This window comes from Ptychodera flava, chromosome 19 (genome assembly GCF_041260155.1).
Source record: "Ptychodera flava strain L36383 chromosome 19, AS_Pfla_20210202, whole genome shotgun sequence".
NCBI lineage: Eukaryota > Metazoa > Hemichordata > Enteropneusta > Ptychoderidae > Ptychodera > Ptychodera flava.
The window spans coordinates 25436013-25463140 of record NC_091946.1 but is presented as its reverse complement, the minus strand read 5'-3'; the positions used below and the strand labels follow the sequence as shown (position 1 = coordinate 25463140).

The window sequence follows — 27128 nt, the reverse complement described above, 5'->3', positions numbered from 1 at the left end:
GGTTGGCTGATATTTGAAACCACGAGACTAAGAGACAAAACAGAAAGATCGAAATCGGAGAAATCTCTTCACCACCACTTATATTGAAAAGAAATGAACAAGTTTTAAAATATTAAAGAGCTACATAATGGGGAAAATACTGAACATAGTTATTTACAAGACAGCTTTCTTCCAAGTATACTTTTGTTCTGTTGCCCGTCAGGTTGTTTTGGCATCCGAAAAGGACGTTGATACTTCAGTAAATAGTAATTCTCTGTGCACGGTCTGATTGCTTTCTGTGTAATATTCGCCCAGTCTGTATTCTTTGCAGAAAATACCCAGTACAGCACCTGCGCTGCTCTCTTCAAGCCTTAAAAACCACAATAACAAGAAACTTAAAGCGATTGGGGCTGCTGTAATATGAAAAGCAGCGACAGAGAAAATTTGTCTTTAGAGCTTCCACTTTTAATATGGAAGTTTCAGGAGTATTTTAATCGCAAGCAGAGAGACAGACTTCGTCGTGAGCACACAGGGGGAAGTCTGGCACGGTGAATTGTTTAAAAAGATTCGTTTTCACAAGGCTGAGTGGATGATATTTGGACGGAAATTTGACGAGTGTGCGCGATTATTTGGTACACTCGACGCGCGGTTTTAAACGTCTTCGAAAGAGTGGCTACATTGGGGCTTCAACGCGAAACAGAACTGTAAAGGAAAAAATAGCAAAAGCTGCCCTTTTCTCACCTACATGGGCGATGTCCTTCCAGAGAAAATTTGCTATGAAAATAGCTGTTACTATTGATGCCTACTTTCATTATTCTTGAAGTACAAATAACAAGTAGATGTTAATCTTCTTCGTGAACTGAGCTGAGATACGGAGTATTCGCGGAGTAAACACAGCGTACTTTTAGGATCTGGGTTGTGTTTACAAACGATTCCTTGTCGGCTCAGAAATTTGTTTGTCAACAATAAAATTAGAAATTGGATATATTACAAGTGCGGCGAAACGTTGACTCTGCTTTGACAAATTGAGCATTGGGCCTTTCCGAGAGGTTACACAGCTGTGATAAATTTTAGCAACAAAAAATTGAAAACGTTATCGAAATTTACAGTTAACGGAGCGTAACGGAAATATTTGAGAATGAAACGGAAATAACTAATTAATTTTTGAGAATTTTTCCAATGTTTTTGTAATTTTAAAACAAATGTAATTTCTTATAGCCTTCTCCTTAAAGTTAGTTAAAGGGATACAGTCGTCGGAATTGCGCTCAAAGGTCGTATGGGACCCATACGACCAATGTAAACACTGTATCCAAGGTACGATGGTGATTGATGAAAGTTAAAACATGTCTGTCATAATTTACATCGTATAATTTAAATGTTGCAGCTATGATGATGAAGTGCAACTAGATATAGTGCACGAAATACATTGTTTGTAAACAAGAAAATCGCACAGGCGCAGTTCTGATGACCGTTTCCCTTTAAAATACGAGGTATGGAAGTACAAGCCTCATCAAAATCTGTTGACAAATGACTTCGCCCAGACTATGATATTCAGATGTCGATAAAAACAGTAGATAGCTTACACAAAGCAATGTCGAGAGGTAGGAATTTAAATCTATTTTTTCAGAGCAGAACAAAAACATAGTTTTTTCAAGGAGAACAGAAATATATGAAAATCTATCAAAACCAACAGCTTAATGGACTTTCATGCCTTAGGGGAATGGGTGTTTTTTTTTCATTTTTATCTTTGAAAAAATTGATAGGGAAGCTTCAATGTCAATCACGAATGCACGAACAGGGATTGAAGACTGCCACGTTTCTTCCTTCGTTGAGAATGACTGTTTGCAGATAACGCTTGTGACTGCAGTCACAAAGATTATCATGGGTGATTTTATGCATTACAAGGGCAGACATAGAAATAACTGTTTCATTTCCCCTTATTGATTTTTCTTTCTGTGTTGGTCTCGTAAGTAACTTGTCAGTTTCGATGGTGACGTAGTGTAATGGTTGACATCTCCCATTGAAATCTCTTCAAAGCTACTGTAACAGCGAGTCAGACACTACTTAACCTCTTCGCCCCCACTTCCCTGTATACGGGTCCGCATTCACCATTGGAAACAATAGGGCTGGGCCACACCACGGGGGTGGCAAGGTTAAGAATGGCTGTCGGGGCTGTTTAACAACGGGAACAACATTAACAGCGACCCGAGAACGACGAACTCGTATCCACGGTGCGTATATACACTATCCTCGTAAAAACAACAATACAACGGGGCTTCGATTTTAAAATTATCCGGCAATAAATACTTATCGCCTCGGAAGGATTGAACAGACACGCCGCCCCAAGATATCATAAACAACGGTAACGTTTTGTCCCTTTTATGGGCCGAAGAGATGAAAACAACGACCGAGTTCAGAGGGCGAGCACCCGATGCTTTGGTGACTGTAGTAGAAAACCACTTAACTCCTTCCGTGAATACCTTGTAAAGTACACTTTCAACCCATTCATTGTTCGACACGATCGTTGCTAACGGTACTAGCGGCTGTTAAAAGGAAAACATTTTTTAAAATTTTAAAACGTTGCCAACCTACAGAAATAGAAACGTTTAACTGTGGAGTGGTCTTTTATGAACTGCGATGCGGAACGACAGTCGTCGCTGGTAACGATTCCTCAAACCTCGAAAACAGAAGCATTGAGAACGTTAGAAAGGTCATGTGGATCACCTTAAAAAAAAAAAAAAATACGACTTTTGTTTAGAATTTTGCCCTGAGACTAAAATTCGGCAAAGTTTGACGCAGTTCAGAAATCATTGAAAATTACACCTTTCGCTGCCTCACAAAGAAACTATACATTTCTTACCGGCCAGCTGCTCCGAGGTCAGTTCCTCGCCCTGCGGACAAAACAAGAAAGAAAGCAAATATTGCGTCGGGTTGTAGAACGGTAAACAACTAAAAAATGCGGGTCATAGTCACAGTCCCCGGTCGAAATCAACACGTGTCCCTCAGGCTCTGTCCGTACGCGTCCCTCAACTTGACAACTCCAACGAGAATAAAAGGAGAAAGTGTATCCCCAGCTTAATAGCTTCTTGTTTGGCCATTCTAAGTTTTCGCTGACAACAATGGCAACCTGACTGAACACACTGTCTGATGAATGAGACGGTAACAAGTTTAGCCCGCTCGAGATGTGGCAGCATCGGGGACTGTCCGCCTATTTCAATGAGAAATCACTCACTTTTATTGCTACGGGTGTCACTTTGTATGCGTGAGGGAGATGACGCCACGTGCGTTACGCTTACTACACCTCGTGTGTCGGAATAATTCTTCGATGATTTTTAGATAGGATAAACAGCGAAGCTAGTCCAATGTTTTCGTTTATCAGCTTAAGATACTATACCAGAACTTAATGTGATTGTTTTTGCGGCATCGGAGCATGTTAGAATGTATATTATATCGGGATTTGGAGAAAACAATTCGCACGAATCTGAAACGATTATTGTGTAAGTGATAGTAAGATTTGTTACATCTTGTAAGACATTCGCCGTCTCAACGCCGAGATATCGCTAAAATCTGACATACTCACCAGCCAAGTCATCGTTTCGTGGGTGATGGAGTTCATGTCTGTCCCGGTTGTAACAATAAAATGGTGGGAAGTAGACCTCCTTTACTAATAACGACGTCTCCGACGAAACGCCAACATCCCGCCTTCTTCAAAATGGGTGAAAATTTCGTTTCAGGGTCGAGCATGGCGTTTCAGCGCGCATGCGCCGCGGTTTCAGCTACAACGCCCATGCAAGCATTTGCCCACTTTCTATAATGTTGCGGGAGCACCGACTGGAACGGTTTATAGACGGTCAGCCGGGCGTACCCCCGCGTTCCGCTGACTTCTGGTGAATTATTGGGAGTTTCAAACTGACATTTCACATCGGCCATTACACTCAAACTAGGATTTTTGTCTGTTTTTCGAATGGTGCAACCTCATTTTCAACGGAATAAAACCCCTATGATTATCTGTAGACTCGTCTTTTAATAGTCACCTTCTCAGCCTGATAAACACGGTCTCTATGTACATGTATATTATACAATCTATAAAAGGTGCTAAGTCATCACATGTACTGTAAAGATTGTCACCCCATGATCTTCATTTCCGTGACTATGTCAGCCAGTGAATCAATCAATCAGTATGTATGTATGTATGTATGTATGTATGTATGTATGTATGTATGTATGTATGTATGTATGTATGTATGTATGTATGTATGTATGTATGTATGTATGTATGTATGTATGTATGTATGTATGTATGTATGTATGTATGTATGTATGTATGTACATTGTATGTATGTATGTATGTATGTATGTATGTATGTATGTATGTATGTATGTATGTAATTGTATGTATGTATGTATGTATGTATGTATGTATGTATGTATGTATGTATGTATGTATGTATGTATGATGCATGCATGCATGCATGCATGCATGCATGCATGCATGCATGCATGCATGCATGTATGTATGTATGTATGTATGTATGTATGTATGTATGTATGTATGTATGTATGCATGCATGCATGCATGCATGCATGCATGCATGCATGCATGCATGCATGTATGTATGTATGTATGTATGTATGTATGTATGTATGTATGTATGTATGTATGTATGTAACACTGGATACACACCACATTTAAATGCAAATCCATACAACCAGAAAATGAATAAGCTTTTATTTTCTATGAAAGCCTATATTTAATTTACATTAAATGCAATGATATCATTACATCGAAATGCTTAAAACAATTTGTCGTCGTCGGTGAAAAAATTGCTGAATTTCGATCTCGTCAAGCTGAATACACCGCCGAGGCACCCAAGATGAATACGAGCTGTAAAATATTTTACAAGTTCTGATATTATTTTATGAGCATTTCCTTTATCAAGTATACGACATCAATAAATTAAACATCTGCATGTGTATGCGTACAAAAGCGTCTGTAAGAAGCACTGCTCTTTGTCGAGTCATCGAACAATGTAAACAGCGACATCACGCGGTCACTTTGTGTATATTTTTGTTTTTTACCTTGCTGCAGGGAAGGAGCAACAAGTCGACATGTCTTTCTCAATAAAGCTGATCTTAATAATTGATAAAAAAAGAGTAACGACAATGGTAAAGCAAAAAAAAAATAATGTAACACCAAATATGAAATTAGTTGTCTCATATCCTTCCTTGCTCCTTGCTCCTCGGACAACTAGTTCATTCAGAAATGATATGCCATAAAACGTTTGCTACAAAAATTGTGTTGGCGACGGTAGGTTTCTGAGCCCAAAATCTAATGAAGGATTGCATACAAAATTATCCACAAGCTGATATTCTTGGCTGCCATGTCGAATATCTGCATGTTAAGTTATCGATTTTTCCTCAAGTGGTCCACTTTTTGCACTTCCTTACCATGGCGGCGCCCTTCAATATATCACTGCCGAGTTCACAAAGTTCACCTCCTTGTGAGAGATCGAAAAACAGGTTTGGTATTTTTGAAAGTCGGTTTTGGTAAAGCATCATCCCCGAGAGGGCCTCCAGTGACTATAATTTAAGTTTACAGTTTATTTTTTTTCAGAAATACTCCGCGGCGGATGTTGAAGTCCTGATGAAAGACTGGTGGTTTGTTCACCTGTACTGCTAAAATGTAATTCTCAATCGAGAATCACTCCTCTATTGACCAATTGGAATAATCGAGTCATCTACGCATGGCGTACTGAATCCTAGTTTCCGACAGGTGCGCTGGTATCTTCACCCATCATCTTCACAAAATCTGTTGGCACAAAATTTGATCAAACTTTTACCCATGGGTTTAAGAGTTCAGTTACCATGACTGTTTTTTCCGGAACAAAGTAAAGGTGTTGCAGATCTCTCCCGCTCCCCTTCCCCCCCCCTCTCTCTCTCTCTCTCTCTCTCTCTCTCTCTCTCTCTCTCTCTCTCTCTCTCTCTCTCTCTCTCTCTCTCTCATTCTATCTCTCTCTCTCTCATCATCATCATCATCATCATCATCATCATCATCATCATCTTAATCATCATCATCATCATCATCATCATCATCATCATCATCATCATCATCATCACAATCATCATCATCATCATCATCATCATATCCTGAAAATGTCATCAATTCCAACGATGATGAGGTATTTACACATTAATCATTATCAGAGACACTTATCAACTTGTTAAAACTTGTCGTTTGAGTGATTTTTTATCTCTTCTCACCTTGAAAACTGACCATTCCATCGCCATCAGCATCCGCCTCCTTGATCATCTCAGCGGCCTCGGCTTCTGTTAAAATCACGCCGAGTCCCTTCATGATGTGCCTCAGTTCATCATTGGTGATGTAGCCGTCGCCGTCGGTGTCGAAAACACGAAACGTTTCCCGGAGTTCTCGGACAGGGTCCACGTCCTTGAACCTCCTCGACCGCCTCGCCATCATGTCGAGAAATTCCTCGAAATCGATGGTTCCATCGCCTGGAATTACCAAGTAACCAATAGTTTTATCGGTTTGTGCATTTTTAATTATGTAAAATGAAATAAGGGATACAGCAAAACCTGCACTGGCGGCCAATTCGCAATGCAATCTGGAGATATTGGCGTAGGGTGAAAAAATAGGTATATTTTGATAGTAATCAAATGTTTGGTTTTGGACACACTTCATGGACTGTGTCAAAACTTCATAGCCAAAAGAAAAGCAAAGCATTAACCCAATCGCACGTGACAACTTCTCTTCTCCATTTAAAACACAGATATTCCATTACTTCATTTTTCAGAGCTAATTTTTCTGTCATTCTTTTTTTGTCTTGATACAATCGATCTCCAAGAGGACTGGAGTCGTATGGAACACGTCATTTCGCCTACCAACCCATGTACACTCGGAAAGGAACACTCCTCGCGATGGGCGATGTAAGTTCCCGATAACTCACACGGGTGCTAGACAATGGAGGATGGGGCGCACAAAGCCCTACCCAGCAATCCTGGTATACAACAAATGCTTGAATAGAGCCCACACGAACATTGAAAGATGTCGATAACAGAAATCAATCACAAAAGAAAACCTGTCTTCGTTGAATTTCTAAACAAGAAGTAACAAAAAGAGACTCTTTATCAACAGACAGTTGTTCTTCAAAAAGGCAGCATTCACTTTTAGGTAGAATGCGCTTCAGGGACAGATAGTCGAATTCCCAAACATTTTACAACACTTGTTTGGTCTATTACTTGTTAGGGGCTCATTATAAAGCTCTTGAAGGAAGGAAAAGTTTTCAATATCTCAGTTTTTTTTAAATCGAAGAATGTATTTTTCCACATACATGTAGAGTTAACACAGGTGTGGCGGTCATTTTGAAATTCAAAAATCTTTTAGTGAAATATTTGGTAATGTGTTTCTCTGGTACCAAATTTTGCACGGTAACCCCTTAATTGTTTTCATTCTTGATTTGGTTAGAGACTGGTTGAACGTTTCATTGAGGAAAGTTTGAGCAAAAGTTTAGATCTTTCATTTTCGAGGATCGCGCTGACTTAAATAGTTTAGGTATAGGAGTAACACTACGGAAGACACTTTGTAAGGTTTAAAGTTCTTTCAATCGTTCTGTTTTTGGTATCTAGGAGCTTTCTGGCTTTGTTTATATTAAAAGTTGGTTGTCCATTATTTTTTGTCCAGAAAATTGAGAAAAAAACTGAACACGATTGCTTTAAGCGTCATAGAATTTCAGTTACATGTAAAAGCAATGGTTTAGTAATTTCCTACTACAATTGATCCTCGGTTATAAAGAACGCTCAAAAGTGAAGAATTTTGGCTCATTCTGGTGCGTATAATCGACAAGGAAAGCGGTGTTCATGTAACGAAAGCTCAGGGAGGTTATGTTAAATTTTCTGGTATTGGCTGATAGAATGTGTATCAACAACCCATCAACGCCCTCGTCGTCATGGTCTGTCTCAAACTGGTTGCCATGGAGAGGGGAGACACCTTTACAAAACACGAAACGTTTAAAGTGCTACAAAGGAAAGTGGTGTTGTTTATTCCCATAGGGTCCGTTACTATCTGTTGACAGATGTATACTAAGTCGTTTGTTTTACAATACTTGAAGACCGGCGGAGGCAGCGAGCATTGTCCCGGCTTTGTTCGCTGCGGATCCGCACCGCCGGTTGCCACCCCTCGGTAACCGCGCTGGAACATCGCGAGCTATCTTACCTAATTTCGACTTAAACACACAAACAAGCCAAGCGGCAACGATCATTCTAACTTTCTGATTGGATTTGAATTGTTGGACCCGGAGATGTGAGACACCTAATGAAAAAAAAGTTATAGATAGAGAGAGAGAGGACAAAGCACGCATACCGTCCGCATCGACTTCGTTCACAATGTCTTGTAGTTCGGCTTCTGTCGGGTACTGGCCGAGTGACCTCATAACGATTCCCAATTCTTTCACCGTGATGTTCCCGTCGCCATCTTTGTCAAAGAGAGTGAAGGCCTCTTTCAAATCTGTCAATGGTGGAAAATGACAAAAAAGTCCTTCAAGAAAACGGGGTCATCACAGATAAAAGAAAGGCCCATTCTCAAGAGAGCGATGACTTAAATGTTCCACTGAGTGCAGTGTCACTCAGGGCGTTGAAGCCGATGTCACTTGTTCGGATACACTCGTCCTCTAAATTCCATTCAACGAACGGCATGAACGCGCTTGTCGTGTTACTATGGTTATCGACAAGGCCGTAACAATTTTCTCTTGAAACTGGACACAAAGGATATTGTCCTGTCGCGCCGGCAAATGTACCATGGCGTTGTGTGTGTGTGTTATTTAGTTTCAATAATAGCTGTATAATCGGACTGAACAGCCGTCGACAGATACGGTACGCACCCATCGTGGTGAACAGTGCCCTGAAATAAAATTTGAAGTGGCTATTTCACCAAACTACACCAATAACATTTCGCAAAAGTATTGAACCTACCATCTCTCTGTTCATCTGTCAACTCCACTTCTTCCTCCTGTTGAATAAAAAACAATAATCGACAGCAAAAAATGAAACAACTGATATAAAAAGTGGCATTCAAATTACAACAACTTGAACAAGAACGCTAAGAACAATGGGAATATATTCAATACCACAGACACACAGCCCAGGGACATGAACGAAAGACCGACAGGTATTCTCAAAGTTTTGAGTGTATGGTCGTGTCTGGCTTAACCCGCTCACAAATCAAGCTTTTCGGCTTAAAGCGCTGACGCTAATGTAACTTCTCATTCTCGGCGTGAGGACCTTGCGGCTTAACCTCGACTGATCCGATCGCCCACCTGGAAACGGATACCACCTGAACGACTCACGCGAACAGAACGGTCATTTCTCGATACTTCAGGCTTAAATTTGAACTTGGGAAAGGAGGAAGAGAGAAAATGACATTACCATCGACTTTGGCGAATAGTCTACCTCGGTTCAGAATACTCTGAGAACGAAGATTGGCGGGATATAAAGCAAGCGTTGAAACACAATGGATATGCTAGTGGTTTGTTAGTCACAGACGAGGAGATGAATGCTCCAGGCTTTTTTATTCCCCGCTATATATTACATTTTTCAGGCGTGATTTATTAGTCACTGTATTTTCTGGCTGTTTTAGTTAGACAACATCCCCTCAATTTACGGAGGGTCTAGTACAATAACTTTGATCCATCTTGGATCAATAATGTTGTTCGTGTCTACCCAAGCGAGACCGAGAAGAAAATGTTTGCCACTGGTCAGACTTACCGCAGCGTCGGCATGATCGTCGCTTCGTCCCCGATCAAACTCAGTCACCAATCGCCGATACATCGAGGCACAGCTGTTCGATCTGGTTATGATTTCTTCTTTCCTTTTACCTGGTTCTTTTTATCGACACGCCGGCCTTTTAAGTAGCTGCCTCTGTGCGTTCGTTACCAGGCACAGTTACTTGCGTTCACGTATGTGTCTGATTCGGCGTACTACAGTATTTATGACCCTACGGGTCTGGGGTTGATCAGCGCTATTGAATACCCGGACGCCTGGGCTGTAATTGTATACAGTTTTGGGGCACACCCCCTGGTCTAACATGGGGGCTTGACTGTCAAAAAAGTCACCGGAGAGCACTGTCTGTGGGCGTGGTCGCAGGCAGACGTGGCGACAAACAGATAGATTCACGCGATCTCTCACGTACAACTCTGCAAACGGGCGAACGCATGGGCTTGGTGCACTCTAAAAACATCGCCACTGTAAAGAACAACGATTAATCTCTCCGGATTTAAAGTTTTGTGTATACAGCACATACAGAAGCGGGGGAAAACATGCCTATCGTAGCGCTTACGAATAATCCGAGCAACTGCTTGTGTGGAACCATCTCACATGCGTAAATTGTACGATGTATGAAGCTCGCAGACAAGTATCATATCTTACATATAAATGTCGATATATACTCAAAATATGAAATGGCAGCCTGAAGGCCATGCCATGAAATTTTCAAGTCCAAAACCGCCATACTAATGCAGAAATGGCGCAACCGATTTTTGTTCAAACTTGGTACAAGTGTTCACAGCGACACTTGATTCCTTTTTAATGCTTCCATGTATGACTACCAGATGACTATTTCGGTATGAAACATTTCATATCAATAGTCGTTGCACCGATATTATTTGCCAAACCGATTCATTCAACCGCTGGCAGCAAAACACGAATCTGCCATTGTTTGCACGGACAAATCAACTTGCTACACGACACACCGTAAGCTGTAAAACCATTTGAAAAGAATAGTCTGCTTGCGTTTTATTGAGCTTGTTATTTAACCCTTTTAGCAACTGACAAATGCGATGTAAAGACAATCGACCATGTAAAATAAAAGACTTAACACGAGTATGGCTTATTCTCGTCACGGTGAGTTCTGAAGGGAATAGGGCTTTCGTAATGACGTCACAGAACCATCACATACTAGTATTTAAAAATGTTGGAAATTTTAAATTTGACGCGATAATTTCGGAAATTATGTTGCGGGAAAAGCTAAATCGATATTTTATTACATCGGTGTATGATCTACTATACTATAACGATCACATGTTAAAAGGACCAGACCACAAGCTACAGCAATAAACTGGGAGGGGGGGGGGACTGTCCATATTATTCCGTCTTCACGCGTGCGGTGCGATGCTATAATAAGTTTCCGCACCTGCAATCTCGACCAACTCTTTATCTGTGCATCATCCCGTCTGGTGTAGAGATACTTTTGTCGAAAAATTCCAAATATTATGGATCGAACTCCTTGAAAGAAAACGACAGATTTACAAATACGCCACCTTTATCTTGAAACGAAAACTATATTTTTCACATTTCTCATAGTCACCTAAAGTTAAATTTTTATGACGTTCAAAACCTATATTATGCAAGTCTTCTTTTCAATACAATCATTCTGCAGTCTAACGGCATGATCTTACGACCTTCATTTATAAATTCTGCAAATCTCTATCAAAACTCCCCCATATATACATGCTTCGAGGCCTCAAGGCACCAGTAAACACAGCTACAAATGAGTCTTTGCTCATTGTTGTTACTGAATTAACGTCACACAAATTTGACCTGCAGTTTGCAGGCATTGTGTTACGAAAAGTGGGTCAACCAGATTCTCAAATTGTGATTCTTGTGATAGAAAGTAAATTATTCTCCAAATTGTAGAGTCTTCCACCCAATACTTCAATTTCACCGACTTTAAACCATATGCCCCGCCTTCCTGACAACATTTGAGCCACTGTCAGTCACGTCACGTGTGTTTGGGCTCACAGTAACGTTCAAATTTGCATATTAAATATCCATCGAATTACTCCAATGTGGGATGAGGGCGTGTTCCTTGGCATCAGCGATCAACACAACTCCATGAAATATTTTCTACCCTTATATCAATGGCTTACGTCATCAGTTGTGTATGAAGTCTTTTGCAAGCATTTGTTGTACTTAGACGTTACATGTAACGTTGCCTAGAAACATTGTCATTTTTATAAAATGCTGGTTGGTTTAAGGTAGAACGCGCCTCAGGGACAAATATTCGGACCCTCAAACTTTTATACCTGTTTGGGCTAATGCTTATGAGGGGTCATTTTAAAGATCTTGGAGTGGGGAAATTTCTTACTGTCATAGTATTGTAAAAAATATAAAATTTGATTTTTCCCATAGAGTTAACACAGGGATGGTGGCCATTTTGAATTTCAAGTGTCGTTAAATGTTAGGTGATTTATTTATCTGGTACCAAAATTTGCAATGTGACCACTCTAGAAAAAGAGTGTTTGAAGGAAACTTTGAGCAACAGTTTAGGTCTTTCATTATCGAGGCGCGCACAACCTTAAGGAGAATTTTTCAAGAGTTATTTCTGGCACTCACAATAAGGTATTTCTATGTTTGATCCTCGTCAACCTGCGACAAGTAGCTTCACTTTTGGCGAAAATAGTATAGCAAGTCGGTCCGATTGAGATCGATATACAAATATATATCTATGTGTCTTGTCCATGTTTTCGGTTGGAAAATGTACATAATTAACTGGATTGTCTGTCATGACTGACGCAGGGTATAACTTTAGGGCGCCGAGAGGTAAAAACATGTCGTCACACGGACTCTTTCGTCAAGCAACTATTGTTTGTCGTTAAAATGTGTATTCTTTCAACAGAGATGTTAAACCATGCACAACTTATGAAGTACGCCCTTTGACAATGTCAGATACTAGTGTGCAGGACACACTTGAATTAAAATTTATTGAGTTCCATGCGTGGGACTGACAGACACAACTTACATGAAGTTCATCTTCATGCGAAGGAAATTTGTCCTAGTAAAGATCAGGCTCGCCATCATCCATTCTTTAGTACTTTTAAATAACTCGGTTTTGATGACGGCTGACGTCTTTTCAATTTGCACTTTGTTAAACGCATGAGACCATTGCTGAAGGATTCTGATTTCCTTTCAGACGAATGCCGACCCCGATAGACGCTTTCAGCTTGACAGCGCCCTCTACCAAAATCGGTAGCTGTACATTTGTCTCTTCACATATTGTAGAATGTGGGAAAAGACTCACCAGTGATCAGACACAGAAGCGTTTAGTACATGTTCGATCGTCGTTTCTCGCTCTAGGAGATTTCAAACTACAGTCCGTTCAAAGTTTTAAGAGAAAACAAATACCTAAAGTTCAGCATTACCATTGTCAACGGCTCTAGGTTGTTATTTGCCGTGTTCAATATCTAATTTTTACCCCAAAAAGGTGATGGTAACAAAAGTTTGTCTACACGTTTCAAATGAAGTAACAAAAACAGCAGATTATCAAAAATGGATTTCAAGAGATTGAGTCCAAAAATTGAGTTGGAAATTTTGAAACCAAGGCGCCTATGAGACCACAGTGGAAATGGGTCATTAACTTTACGGTGCTATTCCGAATTCCAGTTCCTTTTCGGTTGCATCGTCTCTATGGCTTTTCAATATTTTTCCATTTGCCAAATCAAATTGAAGTAAGTCAAATTCTACTTAAGTTGATTTTATTGCCCTCCACTCTTACATTGGTTTCAGGGAGGGGTGGAGTGGGGGTGAGGTTCACACTGTAGAGTACTCCGAAAACATGTCAGGGCTACCGTCGTTCCGAAACGCTACCACTTTTTCATACGCTTACTCACGGCCCAAAATTTTGTGGAGGCACCGTGGCTTACTGTTAACCAAATGCGTCTACAACGTGCATAGGTAAGAAACTCAGAGAAATCCTACAGAACGACTTAATGATGTCCCTAGTACGCTTGGGGCGTGAGAACACCAGAGTGGGATCGCTTTTCCTCACAGTACTGTCGCGTGAATGGAATATATTTTCGTTGGACGAATGGTTGATCACTCTCTGTCAAAACGCCTGTGGCGCCGTGTATTGACTGACGAAGTAGGGTGTCGCGTACAGTAAAATCGGAACTGTGGGGGCGGCAGACGACGCACTTCATAGTGAGCAGGTTTTATGCATTTCCCATAAGGCGACAATTTATGAAAATAGACCCCAGCACTACATGCGGTTACTTTTACTGGTACCTATAAATTGATTTTAACGCGCTGTGAAACGTAAACCGGTAAAATATGTTTCGCACAGCATTTTATGTACAAGAACGCGACTTAAATTTTTCAGTAGGGGAATGATATAAATTTAAGAAGATGATTGTCAGATTTTCTCCACTATAATGCAGTATCGAACTGTAATTTTACAGGTATTTGAGAGACTTGGGGGAAAATAAATCCCCTCATATCATTGGGTTTGACATGTAATGCCTCACGCACTCATTGGGGAATTTCTCTGTCACGCTTGCCCCTGGCTGGTTTGAGGAAGAAATTCCCCGATAACACTTGTAAGGTATTCAAACAATCTGGAATGTTATCATCTTTGGTGATTTAGATATTCCTTCAAGAAAAATCTTCAAATGTGTTACAACTTCTGTTCTTCTTAACAGTACTCCCCCGTGTTCACCGCCGCAGATGGCAATCGAAGTCTCTTTGACGTATGTGTTATGATCACCCCATGATATCTGCGATCTCCGATGGTATCTCAAAGTTTAGGAAGGATGATTTTTGCATATTAATCTTTGAACAGTTAAGTCATAATTTCACATACCCTATTTTCAATGGTAGATTTTATCTTTATTATTCATAACTTTATGACAGGCATGCAAATGTTGTAAAACATTACCAGTGATTAACGATCTTAAAACACTTTACAATAATGATGAGCTGGCGATATTTCGACTTCCCGAAAACTATACTTGGCGCCATCTTTCGACTTGTGTTAAGGGTTTAAAGTTACAAACGCATTTCTTATTTTATCAAGTTTTAAATGGCAATTTATTGCCGCCCAGCTGGCCTTCTGCTAGACACTGGCAATCCGAACTATTTATACCGCCCTCATTATTTGTGTTATTGAAAACTAGACCAGTATGCAGCTGTCGCGTTATTCCGCATCAGCAGCAAACAACAAACGGTCTTGCCTGAAAGAGGACAATCACTTTCGTCAGAACTCATCAACTTAGAAGAGACAAATCGACCTGGTTGCTACAGAAGTCTAAATTCAGCCTGTCGGCTTCCTTTCACGTAGCGCTTTTATTATATGTCATGATCAGGTGACCTTTTCATTTGCTCTGATCTGACTGTGGAAGACGTGCCGTGTGTCTGTGTCTCGTTGCCTGCTCATACATGTCCCGCCATATTGTTGTTTGCAGCACTCAAAGCGGTCACATGTTGTCGTCGTCCCGGCATTTTTAATCAATTATATGTCATATGTCGGTCTCTTCACGTTTAGCTGACAAACTTTCACCAGCCATTGGCATTATGTTAATTACAGTCAAGACAGGTAAAAAAAAACTTATGAAGAACGACAGATTATTGAACGACACTTTTCGGTTGGCGGGAAAAGACATCGCGTGAAAGAGTAATGGAAAACGTTGAACCTTCGAACAAAAAAGTAGGCCACCATCTTCGCATAGTTGTCGGGGCGTGAATGAAAACGACTGCATTACAGGAGGTCACGAACTCTCAGTTGATTAATCAAGGGGGAAAATAAATTCTGTAATTTATGCCAGTCAAACTTCCCGGTCCTTCGGGTTATCACGTCCTGAGGGCGTTTTAAATTCCACGCCGTGCTTCAGTTGATGAAGACTGATCGATGGAATACAGCAGATGTGAACTTGCCTACAGTTTATCTTCGAACAAAGATAATGGAATAAACGTGCCCTTTCAGTAATCCCGTCCTCAGCTTTCAACGCGAGAAAAATGTTTATAGACAGAATACTTTTCGCAAAAAATGCATAATTCAGGTTGACTTGTGTTCTCCGGAAGTAAAACGAACAGCAGCATGCCGGGCCCAACTGTTTCACAGCCTTTGTGTAGGGACAGTTTTGGATTTATTGCTGTCTTTTCTTAAAGGCCAAGTAGCTTATCCTCAGAAATTCCAATCTGAGTTGTGTGTGTTTTTGTGGTGTCGCCGCCCCAGAAACTCTGGAACATCTTTTCCATCAGTGTTACTCTACTGTAGCTTAATGGAGAGAGATCATTTTTGTATGGGGACAACCATTGAACCTTGGTGGTAGACCAAGTAGACTATGTCAAATTTTATCTGATCCAAATGAAACGTTGTTGGTCAATTTTACTGGTTTACTATATCAGAAAACATATTTATTACTGTAAAATGCAGGGAAGCAAACCGAACTACAGAGGTGTACTTTCCTTTGTCGAGAGAATCTATCATATTGGATATTTTATTGCAAAGAAAAATAACAAATTACAGTCTCATTTGAACAAGTGGCAACCCCTACTACATTATTTATATTAACCAGAAAAATGTTGCTTATATGCTAATTTTATACTGTATCTATACTTTATTTATACATCTATTTATTTATTGTACGGGGAAAAACCAATTCAATGGATGTTATGTGAATAATTAATGCACACCCAATAAAACATTGCAAAATATATAAAAAAAAGGCCAAGTAGCTGTTACTTTTTGTCTATTATTGTTAAAATGTCGACTACAGTTTCTTGTTCTGCTCTCCAGAGTGTCTTGAAACACCCACTATTTAGCTTGTCAATACAGCGTCACACCCACTTATTTTGTTCGTTTGAATTTTAGTCCGAACCAGAATTCACATGTCAATAGTAAGTCTAAGCACAGTACAGGCTGAATTCACAATCTGAATACTGTGTATATCAACATGGTAAGGGCCGGAGTAGAACAAGAGACTGTATTTGATATTAAAAGGCAAAGACTAACAGTGAAAAATCACCAAAAGTACATTTACTGGCCCTTTGAACTACAGTATTTACAGACGATTTGAGGTAGAACGCGCCTCGGGGACAGATAGTAGGACTCTCAAATTTGTACAATTCTCTGCTAAGCTAACACTTGTGGGGGCTCATTTTAAAGCTCTTGGAGAAAGAAAAACTTTCACCGTCTTAAGTTTTCGAAATCAAAAATTTAATTTTCCCCAATAGAGTTAACACAGCAATGGCGGCCATTTTGAATTCAACGTTTCAAATATCGCAAATATTTGGTCATTTGTTTCGCTAGTTCCAAACTTCGCACGGTGTCCCCCCGATTTTCATTGTTGATTTGGTAAGAGAATGGTTTAAATTTCGTTAAGGAAATGCCTGTTTACCAAAAAAAGAACGTACTCCGAAATCATACCGCCTCTGTTTTCCATACTTCGTGACGGTGTACAGTAGAATTTTAATTTTTGGTCCTATTCCAGTGTGGTCTTCAAGGCTTTTTTGGGAAATTATGTTTCAACGCTGTTCTTTATATGGTATTGTTTCTGGATATTTGGCATCACGTGACGCCCACTACGGTCACATAATCTTATGCAAGCAACATCCGCCCGTAGGTCGCAGAGCGGGACTATTACCTATATTTAGTTCAAGCCGTAATGTAAAGCTCACGACAGATAGTGAGCGCGGGATTGTACTCTCTTGAGTAACCTTCAGGCGTCTCAAATGAATCGTAAAAATGAACGCCGCAAGTAAGACCCGTATCATTTCAGACAGCGATCGTCCCAGAACCGTCATTCACAGCAAATCGTAACGCATGGCGTGAAGGCACGAGACGGGCTCAAATTTATTTTCGCTGTCCAAGCAACCGCGACATATCAACCGTTATTCTTGCTCTGAGCCGGTCAAGGTCGCGCGTTTGGTTATAAAACAAGCGCTTGGCTTAATACGGTGATTTGTAAGTCACTGTGGATAATAAAATATTTTCACCCATGCAATGAAAATTAAATATTAAAAATCTAATACCAAAAAGGATCCATTAATTCGTCTTTTTGTGGGGCTTGTTCATGATTTTTGAATGTTCTGTCAGCATTATGTCTGTCGCATAATGAAATTCTTTTTTACCAGGGACCTACTATACCTCGCCGCGGTCTGATTTCGAACAACCGATACAACGCCCCATTGAATCCATCTATTAAAACCCTGCGTTGATATCCAGCGTGTTGCGACCGATTGAAGTATTCTATTCATAATCTGACGCGCTGGATAATTCCCACTGATATGGCCCCCACTGTGCCACGGTAAAACACAACTCAAAAATTTGAGTGATGAAAGTGAGCTCGGCGCTGGACCTTGGGCGTCTCGACAGAATTTTGTAAATTGTAATTTACAGACATTGTGGAAAGTACATCAAAAGTTATGACTAAATAGAGCTTTTAAATCAACTGGTCCGAGAATTAGATAATTTTTCTCTCAGACAATACCACCCCAGTGACCTACAGAATAGTAATGCTTATTACGCAGTTTGTTAAAAACGACAGCCTAGCTAGAGATTCTCAGGCTGGCCATAGTTATTATCAAATGTAAATTTTATTTGTCTAACCTTGTGTAAAGCCGTGGACAAAATTCAGTATATTTGCATGACATAAAAAACATGAACGAGTCGCCGGTCTCTTTTAATCGTCGATTGCATGTTTTGCCAAGGAGCAATACACGTATCCTCCGTTTTCTCATGCAAGGGCTAGATGCAAACTTTCGTGCAAACGTTTTCCCCTCGCTGTCCTTGATGGTTTCATGGAACGGGGAAGTAAAGGCCTGGTTACGAAGGCGGGAAACAGAGCCCAAAAACACGTACTCTCTTAGGAGTCTTATCTGACTTCCTACCTCAGTTTTACACTGTCAGGCATTTCCCCACCCTGTCAATGAGCGTTCACGAATTATCGTAAAGGTCTTTGTCGTTGAGGGCGCTTGCAAGCGAATCCGAAAAAATAAGCCAATGGCATGTAAATAGCGCAGTGTGGTGGCAGTCAGGGTTGGGACCCGATTGCGTATCGCCAATTAAGAAAAATAATACAACGCTAGCGAAAAAAGTGACTACAAAGCGCCTCCAGCGACACTTGCTTCCAACCGCCAACACGGTAATGGAACTGTGTCTACAGATGACAGCCCGGAGCAACATCGTCTCATTTACTGTAAGAGAATATTTGACTTTCGTATTGAAAGGCAACGAAATCGACAGCCTCCTCTTGAAACCTCACGTTCGCAATACGTGTTGTCAAATTTTATATTCTAATAAGATTAAGTGGCTTTCGCCTATTCCATTGGATCGTAGATTTTGACGTCTTAATGGCTCGAGTTTTATAAAATTATATTTGTACAATATCTGCGTTGTTTTTTTAAAAGGTCTATTTTTAAAAAATGAGCTTGTATTCGGCATGTAAGCACAGTTAGATGTGTGTGCCACGAACTGCTATTGGGGAAGAATGAATTCTATTTCCATTAAGATAATTCGTGTTGACAAAATATCGCGGTGCCACGTGCATCGTGTATACTCTCAGACCGTACTCAACATTTAGAAACAAATTTTGCATTTCTGAACATATGTAAAAAGGCAGGTTTTATGTTTCCGCTTGTATCACATGACGATGGAACTGTTTCGTGCTGGTTGAGAAGTGCAGCACACTGCGTGTTGTTGTTCGCTCTCTTTTACGTTGACGTATTGATGTGTGGGATTAAAAAAGCAAAATCCGGCTTCAGTATATTTCTGATTGTTTTGTTAAGTAAATGCATTTCAATACCAGCAAAGTGGTTGTTTAAGAGTGATAGGCAGCCAATTTGCATAAGTTTACCTTGGTTAATATTTACGAATAATTGAATTATGCAAATTACTTGTGTGTAGATATGTAACTGTTATGCAGAAACATGCGAGGTGTTCACTAATGCTGCAGATGTCTGAATATAACCATAGAGGCCTAAGCGTAAAAATAGAAGTAAAATAGAAAGAGACAAAAACGTCCTCAAACCTAATTCTATGACCTGTTTTCTGTTTTTCTTTTTTCGTCATCTTGAAAATATTTGTATTTTGAACGGACAATTATAATTGTCGCGCATGGGGAACACATAAAAACCTAAAAGGGCAGATTCCTGCAACTAAACCGTCTCAGGTTTTGTGTTTAGTTCCTACCAGACGAAAATTACAATGCAGTCACGAAATTCGGAAAGCACGTAATTCAAGACGTTCTGTTAGACACGTATTTAAAGTATTCATTTGTTTTCGATTTTAAAGACACAGCCACTGTAGTACGCGATACACAGTGTCTGCATGTGTGCACTTATTATATCTATCTATCTATCTATCTATCTATCTATCTATCTATCTATCTATCTATCTATCTATCTATCTATCTATCTATCTATCTATCTATCTATGCATGCATGCATGCATGCATGCATGCATGCATGCATGCATGTATGTATGTATGTATGTATGTATGTATGTATGTATGTATGTATGTATGTATGTATGTATGTATGTATGTATGTATGTATGTATGTATGTATGTATGTATGTATGTATGTATGTATGTATGTATGTATGTATGTATGTAGTATGTATGTATATATGTATGTCATATTCCTGAGAATGTGCATGTATTATTTACAATTCGTCACAAAAATTCTAAGCAGCAACAGCTTAAAAACGGACTTCCGTGTTGCCCCTGATGGAGCTGGAGTGATCGAGCGGTTTTTGAATGCAACTATACTAGGTCGAAAATACTCCGTAACGCTCTTGAGGAATATATGTGCAATATTCGAGCCGTTTGAGTACAATGTAACTGATACATTATGTATGGTGTCCAATCCATGCCAAAATTACTACTTTGATTTTACAACACAACATGCCTTTCCGAATTCTATTTTACAATTCAACATGCTATTTCACAACACAACATGCCATTTCAAATCCTATTTTACGACTCAACATGCTCTTGCCAATTTCATTTGACAACACATCATGCACTTACAAATCCTATTTTACAACTCAACATGCTCTTGCCAATTCATTTGACAACACATCATGCACTTACAAATCCTATTTTACAACTCAACATGCTCTTGCCAATTTCATTTGAACAACACATCATGCACTTCCAAATCCTATTTTACAACTCAACATGCTCTTGCCAATTTCATTTGACAACACATCATGCACTTACAAATCCTATTTACTTAAACTCAACATGCTCTTGCCAATTTCATTTGACAACACATCATGCACTTACAAATCCTATTTTACAACTCAACATGCTCTTGCCAATTTCATTTGACAACACATCATGCACTTACAAATCCTATTTTACAACTCAACATGCTCTTGCCAATTTCATTTGACAACACATCATGCACTTACAAATCCTATTTTACAACTCAACATGCTCTTGCCAATTTCATTTGACAACACATCATGCACTTACAAATCCTATTTTACAACTCAACATGCTCTTGCCAATTTCATTTGACAACACATCATGCACTTACAAATCCTATTTTACAACTCAACATGCTCTTGCCAATTTCATTTGACAACACATCATGCACTTACAAATCCTATTTCACAATTCAACATCCCATTCTAAAGCTAGCTCTGCGGAGCAGGGCAGTGTTACTGGCTATCGAACAAGATTCAAAATGGCGGACGCGAAATGTCCCCTCGCACAGAGAGAGAAATGCGAACTTTGCACAAGTCTAAAAACGCAGCTTAGCACATTGTGTATCTAAACAAGATGAGCGTGCTCGAAAACTAGGATCGATCACGATTTTAAATTAAAAATTGGCTGTTTTTGGAAAAGAAACTGCGCGTTAAAATCAGCAGTTTTGTCTATTGTGCACCGTGCGTGGGAGGCTTATCGTGAAAGACCGAGATTTACTATATGGCGCATCTGATACGGATATGGTCCCATCGCATAGAGAGATGAAAGTGGGCTTTGTGTAAGTTCAAAAGCACAGCTTAGCTCATCGTGCATCTAGACAAGTTGAGCGTGCTCAAAATAGGAGATCGATCACAATTTTGGGTGAAAAAAAACGATTGTTTTCGGTGGAGTAACCGCGTTGCAACCAGTGGTTTTGCCCACAGGCTCTCGACTCATTGCAGGCGAACCGCCAGACGTCACTGATAGAGTTCTGAGTTTATTGTTGATGCAACGGACTGACATAGATTTGAAATTTCTTTACATGGTCGGGATTGTTACCTTGGTGCGGTTTGCTCCGAGCTGAGACATTTTATAATTTCTGTACTATACATAGCGTGTCAGATATTGCAGATGGCTTCAAACTATTGAATTTTCGTATGTATGGACTGTAGATACAGTTTTGAGAGTATCGTAGATGCAACAGACTGCGATTGAAATTTGTTTTCATTGTCGGAGTTTTAACCTTGGTGCAGTTTGCTCTGAGCTGAGACATTATTTTATTTTGTACTATACAAAGCTTGTCAGATATTGCAGATGGCTGCAAAGTGATTGACTTTTCATATCTGTGGACTCTGATCCCAGAGTCCTAAGTGTATTGGAGAATGCTACGGCCTGAGATAGATCAGTAATTTCTCATCCTTGACGGAGTTTAACGTCAGTGCAGTTTGCTCCGAGCTGAGACTAATAATTTTTGTACCTTTGCAGATAGCTGCAAAGTGATTGACTTTTCTTATGTGTGGACTTTCATAGAGTCCTGAGTGTATTGGAGGATGCTGCAGACTGAGACGGATTGGTAATTTTTTTAGCCTAGACGGAGTTTTAACGTTTGTGAAGGTTAAGCTTACTCGGAGCCGAGTCATAGATTGTCGGATATTGCAGATTGTATAGCTGTGATATCGCAGCGGTATGGCGTGTATCGAACGCGCTCGGGTCATTGAGGTCATCGCCACAGTTGCGATGACCTCAATGACCCGAGCGCGTTCGATACACTCCACAAGTACCGCTGCGATATCACAGCTATGCAGATTGCAGCAAAGTGAAACTGAAGACAATAGATAGCCGTGAGCATATTGAAGAATGCTTGGAATTGAGATGATTTCGTCGTTTCTTAACAAAATAGGAGTTTAACGCTATAGTGCAGGTTACTCAGTTCTGAGATAATTAAATAATTTTGTTACACGCATAGCTGGTGCGGTCAGATAGTACAGATTGCTGCAAACTAATTTCGTGTCACAACTACACGCTACTGTAATCTTTTCAAGGTATTCTTGTGTCAACTTTTTATGTCATAATTCGACGAGCAGCATCGAAAAGTTGGTATCTATTTGCATCACAATGTATGTTGTACAATGGAGAGAATGAAATGAAAGCCGTGGAGGAGTTTTCTTTAATCTTCGAACACTTCCTTGACAAGTGTTCACAAAATAACTTTGGAAATTGCGAAATTGACCTCTATTGGCAAATACTGTTAACTTTTAGAAATCTCGTGATGTTTTCGTTGTAAATATTTGCTTAATTGCCATTGAGATAATTTTGACCCCCTTATCAAATTGAAAATTAAGCTTGTGAACTTCATAAAGTGTCTGTCTGCCGAGCTTTAATAAAATATTAAAACTTTTTGCAGCGGAAAATATGTGTTTAGCAACACTTTTATATGGCTTTCAGCTGGCGTTTCCTGTCCTGTCAAAATGTTAGTCTTTTTCGTTTTATGTAAGCTTTGGAAACCACAAAATAATAATAATAATAATAATGCAGGAAATCAGTACGGAAGAATTTCCTCTCTGCTTTTTGACCGTAACGTACAACTTTTAAAATATCACTGATTAGGTATTTGGTTAAGGTAGGAAAATTAAATAAATTCCTTTCAGGGGAAAGTTTTCTATTTGGCGACAGGGTTTTTCCTCAGCTTCCAAGGGTTGGTAAAGTAGCAGACCTAGCGTACCAGGTACTCATAAAATTGCAAAATAATATCGGGCGAGTTGGTATCGGGCGAGTTGGAATCGGGCGAGTTGGTATCGGGCGAGTTGGAATCGGGCGAATTGGTTCTGGGCGGGTTGGAAAAAGTGCGAGTTGACTGGTACCCCGTAAGAATAAGGTTCTTTTACAAGGTAAAGCGAAAAAATCTTGTAGATTATATTGGCAATGTCTACTTAGCATGCGCAATGAACTATGAAAATTGTACGACCTGCTCGGTCACAGAACGGAGATAATGTCTGAGCTCGAAAGGAGGTCAGCGGATACTTTAATGATTGAGGGTGAATCTTGCCCGGTCTTTCACATGAGCCGCGCACACGAAAAGCCTCCCACGGAGCACAATAGACAAACTGCTGATTTTAACGCGCAGTTTCTTTTCCAAAAACAGCCAATTTTTAATTTAAAATCGTGATCGATCCTAGTTTTCGAGCACGCTCATCTTGTTTAGATACACAATGTGCTAAGCTGCGTTTTTAGACTTGTGCAAAGTTCGCATTTCTCTCTCTGTGCGAGGGGACCATTTCGCGTCCGCCATTTTGAATCTTGTTCGATAGCCAGTAACACTGCCTGCTCCGCAGAGCTAGCTTTAGAATGGGATGTTGAATTGTGAAATAGGATTTGTAAGTGCATGATGTGTTGTCAAATGAAATTGGCAAGAGCATGTTGAGTTGTAAAATAGGATTTGTAAGTGCATGATGTGTTGTCAAATGAAATTGGCAAGAGCATGTTGAGTTGTAAAATAGGATTTGTAAGTGCATGATGTGTTGTCAAATGAAATTGGCAAGAGCATGTTGAGTTGTAAAATAGGATTTGTAAGTGCATGATGTGTTGTCAAATGAAATTGGCAAGAGCATGTTGAGTTGTAAAATAGGATTTGTAAGTGCATGATGTGTTGTCAAATGAAATTGGCAAGAGCATGTTGAGTTGTAAAATAGGATTTGTAAGTGCATGATGTGTTGTCAAATGAAATTGGCAAGAGCATGTTGAGTTGTAAAATAGGATTTGTAAGTGCATGATGTGTTGTCAAATGAAATTGGCAAGAGCATGTTGAGTTGTAAAATAGGATTTGGAAGTGCATGATGTGTTGTCAAATGAAATTGGGAAGAGCATGTTGAGTTGTAAAATAGGATTTGGAATGGCATGATGTGTTGTGAAATAGCATGTTGAATTGTAAAATAGAATTCGGAATGGCATGTTGTGTTGTAAAATCAAAGTAGTAATTTTGGCATGGATTGGACACCATACATTATGGGATACATTCACTTAGCTATACTAAAAGAATAAAATGACTGAAATTTTACACTTGTGATGGCCTTGAAAGGCAGTGTTTGAGTACAGGTTATTTATGGTCTGTGTCGTCGTATTTCGATAAAAATGAGGCATGTTGACTATTAGCGAAGCGACCAAACGACCTCCTCTGCCAACGTTGATAGAATCAACCATTAATAATCATAAGGCGAAAGAGAAAGAAAATATGAATCCTGCGAGCACTTATGCCTCATCCAGACACCCACAATGCAGCTGACGTGAGTAATCGGATTAAATGTGTTCGTTGTCATGGAGGACAAATTAACAATCGAGGTAACAATGTTGCAAATGTACCACTGGAAACGCTGGCGAGGCTAAACATAATTTGCCTTGTGTTGGAAATTCGATCAGATTTAGCCTTCTTGTTGGACACCGTCAATATCTACTCCACCGTAAGTGCAAAAAGAACACGTCTGACCACATAGACCTTCAGTAAGATTGGCTTTCAGACTCTGCATACGAAAAATTAAAGAATGTGTGACACATGTACAAACGATGTGAACAAATGCCTCCATCCATCACAGCACTCTGTACATATGCAAAAATGCAATTATGAATATATGTACACATTTACATATGTACAAGCACATACATACATACATACATACATACATACATACATACATACATACATACATACATACATACATACATACATACATACATACATACATACATACATACATACATACATACATACATACATACATACATACATACATACATACATACATACATACATACATACATACATACATACATACATACATACATACATACATACATACATACATACATACATACATACATACATACATACATACATACATACATACATACATACATATACATGCATGCATGCATGCATGCATGCATGCATGCATGCATGCATGCATACATACATACATACATACATACATACATACATACATACATACATACATACATACATACATACATACATACATACATACATACATACATACATACATACATACATACATACATACATACATACATACATACATACATACATACATACATGCATGCATACATGCATACATACATACATACATACGTACGTACATACATACATACATACATACGTGCATACATACATCAATTAAGCCAGCCAACAAATAGATCGAATAGCCATCTAATAGATTTCATGTAGCCAGACACATAGAGTTAAAGATAGATTATAACACGCACACAGACACAGACACAGAAACAGAAACACAATATATATATATATATATATATATATAATATATATATATATATATATATATATATATACATATACACATATATTTATATATATATATAACTCGAAGTATACAGATGTCCTCGTGGGAAATTACAGTGCTTAATGCTTAAGCAGAGCGTTATAACAGTGCTCGTGGGAAATTACTGTGTACTCGAAGTAATTTGTACGTACGTATGTATATATGTATATATATATATATATATATATATATATATATATTATATATATATATATATATATATATATATAAAATTATGGACGCTGAAACAGGCTTGATAGATTCACACGTTTCTTTCGGTTGCAAGCAAACTATAGATCTGTCGCTCACGTGATATTTATAATTATAGAGTGCGATAAACAAATTATGTATTTTTCTGTCGATTTCGTTAAATTCAAGGTCTACTGGTACGTCACATAATGGGCAGGGGCGTAATAGGCGTTTCCTTTGACGTCACGAAACAAAAACTATCCCGGACTTAGTTATTCTGGCGTCAAACTTGATTTATATAAGATACAAAAAAAAAAAAAATTAACTAAAGGCTAAACTCTAATGTCCTGAAGGTTGACCTTTTAGAAAAGAAAAACATGTTGAAACACTTTTCTTTGACAAGTTGAAGTAACAGGCTATTTGTTTTAATCGAAAACTGTTCATTGTGCGATGCCTGCATATCCGTTAATGAAAACCTTCCTTAGTTCAAAACATTTTTAGATGTGAAATAACAGTATTGATGATAATGCTATGCCGACGATACATACTTTTTTTCCTCTTAAGTCTTTTCGCATAGGTCTTGCTAATTCTCTGGACTATTTTTGTCGGTTTCTAATCTATGCTCAGTTTT

General features: G+C 39.2%; 2 protein-coding genes across 3 annotated transcripts in view; both read right to left on the bottom strand.

Annotated features, from left to right (window-relative positions):
* Positions 1–3725, bottom strand: part of LOC139118107 (uncharacterized) — a 30977-nt gene extending 27252 nt beyond the window's left edge. The window contains exons 1-2 of the mRNA XM_070681400.1: positions 3560–3725; positions 2840–2870 (exon numbers count right to left, since the gene is read on the bottom strand). Coding sequence (XP_070537501.1) covers positions 2840–2870; positions 3560–3595 — 67 coding nt within the window. The 5' untranslated portion in view covers positions 3596–3725. The remainder of the gene's footprint in view (positions 1–2839; positions 2871–3559) is intronic.
* Positions 3726–4683: 958 nt separating this feature from the next.
* LOC139119067 (calmodulin-like) lies at positions 4684–10014 on the bottom strand. Of its 2 annotated transcripts, none has more exons than XM_070682686.1 (5): positions 9757–10014; positions 8965–9001; positions 8357–8500; positions 6241–6492; positions 4684–5788 (listed from the first exon to the last, which is right to left on the bottom strand). In XM_070682686.1, the coding sequence occupies exons 1-5, from the start codon at positions 9817–9819 to the stop codon at positions 5739–5741; spliced, it is 546 nt and encodes a 181-aa protein (XP_070538787.1). In that variant the 5' UTR covers positions 9820–10014; the 3' UTR covers positions 4684–5738. The 2 variants fall into 2 exon arrangements, with proteins under 2 accessions (XP_070538787.1, XP_070538788.1); XM_070682687.1 differs by lacking the exon at positions 9757–10014 and adding an exon at positions 9418–9546.
* Positions 10015–27128: the final 17114 nt, after the last annotated feature.

What these genes read in the sequence shown, in the direction of transcription:
- LOC139119067 (XM_070682686.1), bottom strand. Translation starts at nt 9,819, where the DNA reads ATGTATCGGCGATTGGTGACTGAGTTTGATCGGGGACGAAGCGACGAT. An exon ending in GACAGATGAACAGAGAGATG is followed by an intron (nt 8,501 to 8,964) that starts GTAGGTTCAATA and finishes CACCATTGACAG; the next exon opens with ATTTGAAAGAGGCCTTCACT. An exon ending in GAACGAAGTCGATGCGGACG is followed by an intron (nt 6,493 to 8,356) that starts GTATGCGTGCTT and finishes TGGTAATTCCAG; the next exon opens with GCGATGGAACCATCGATTTC.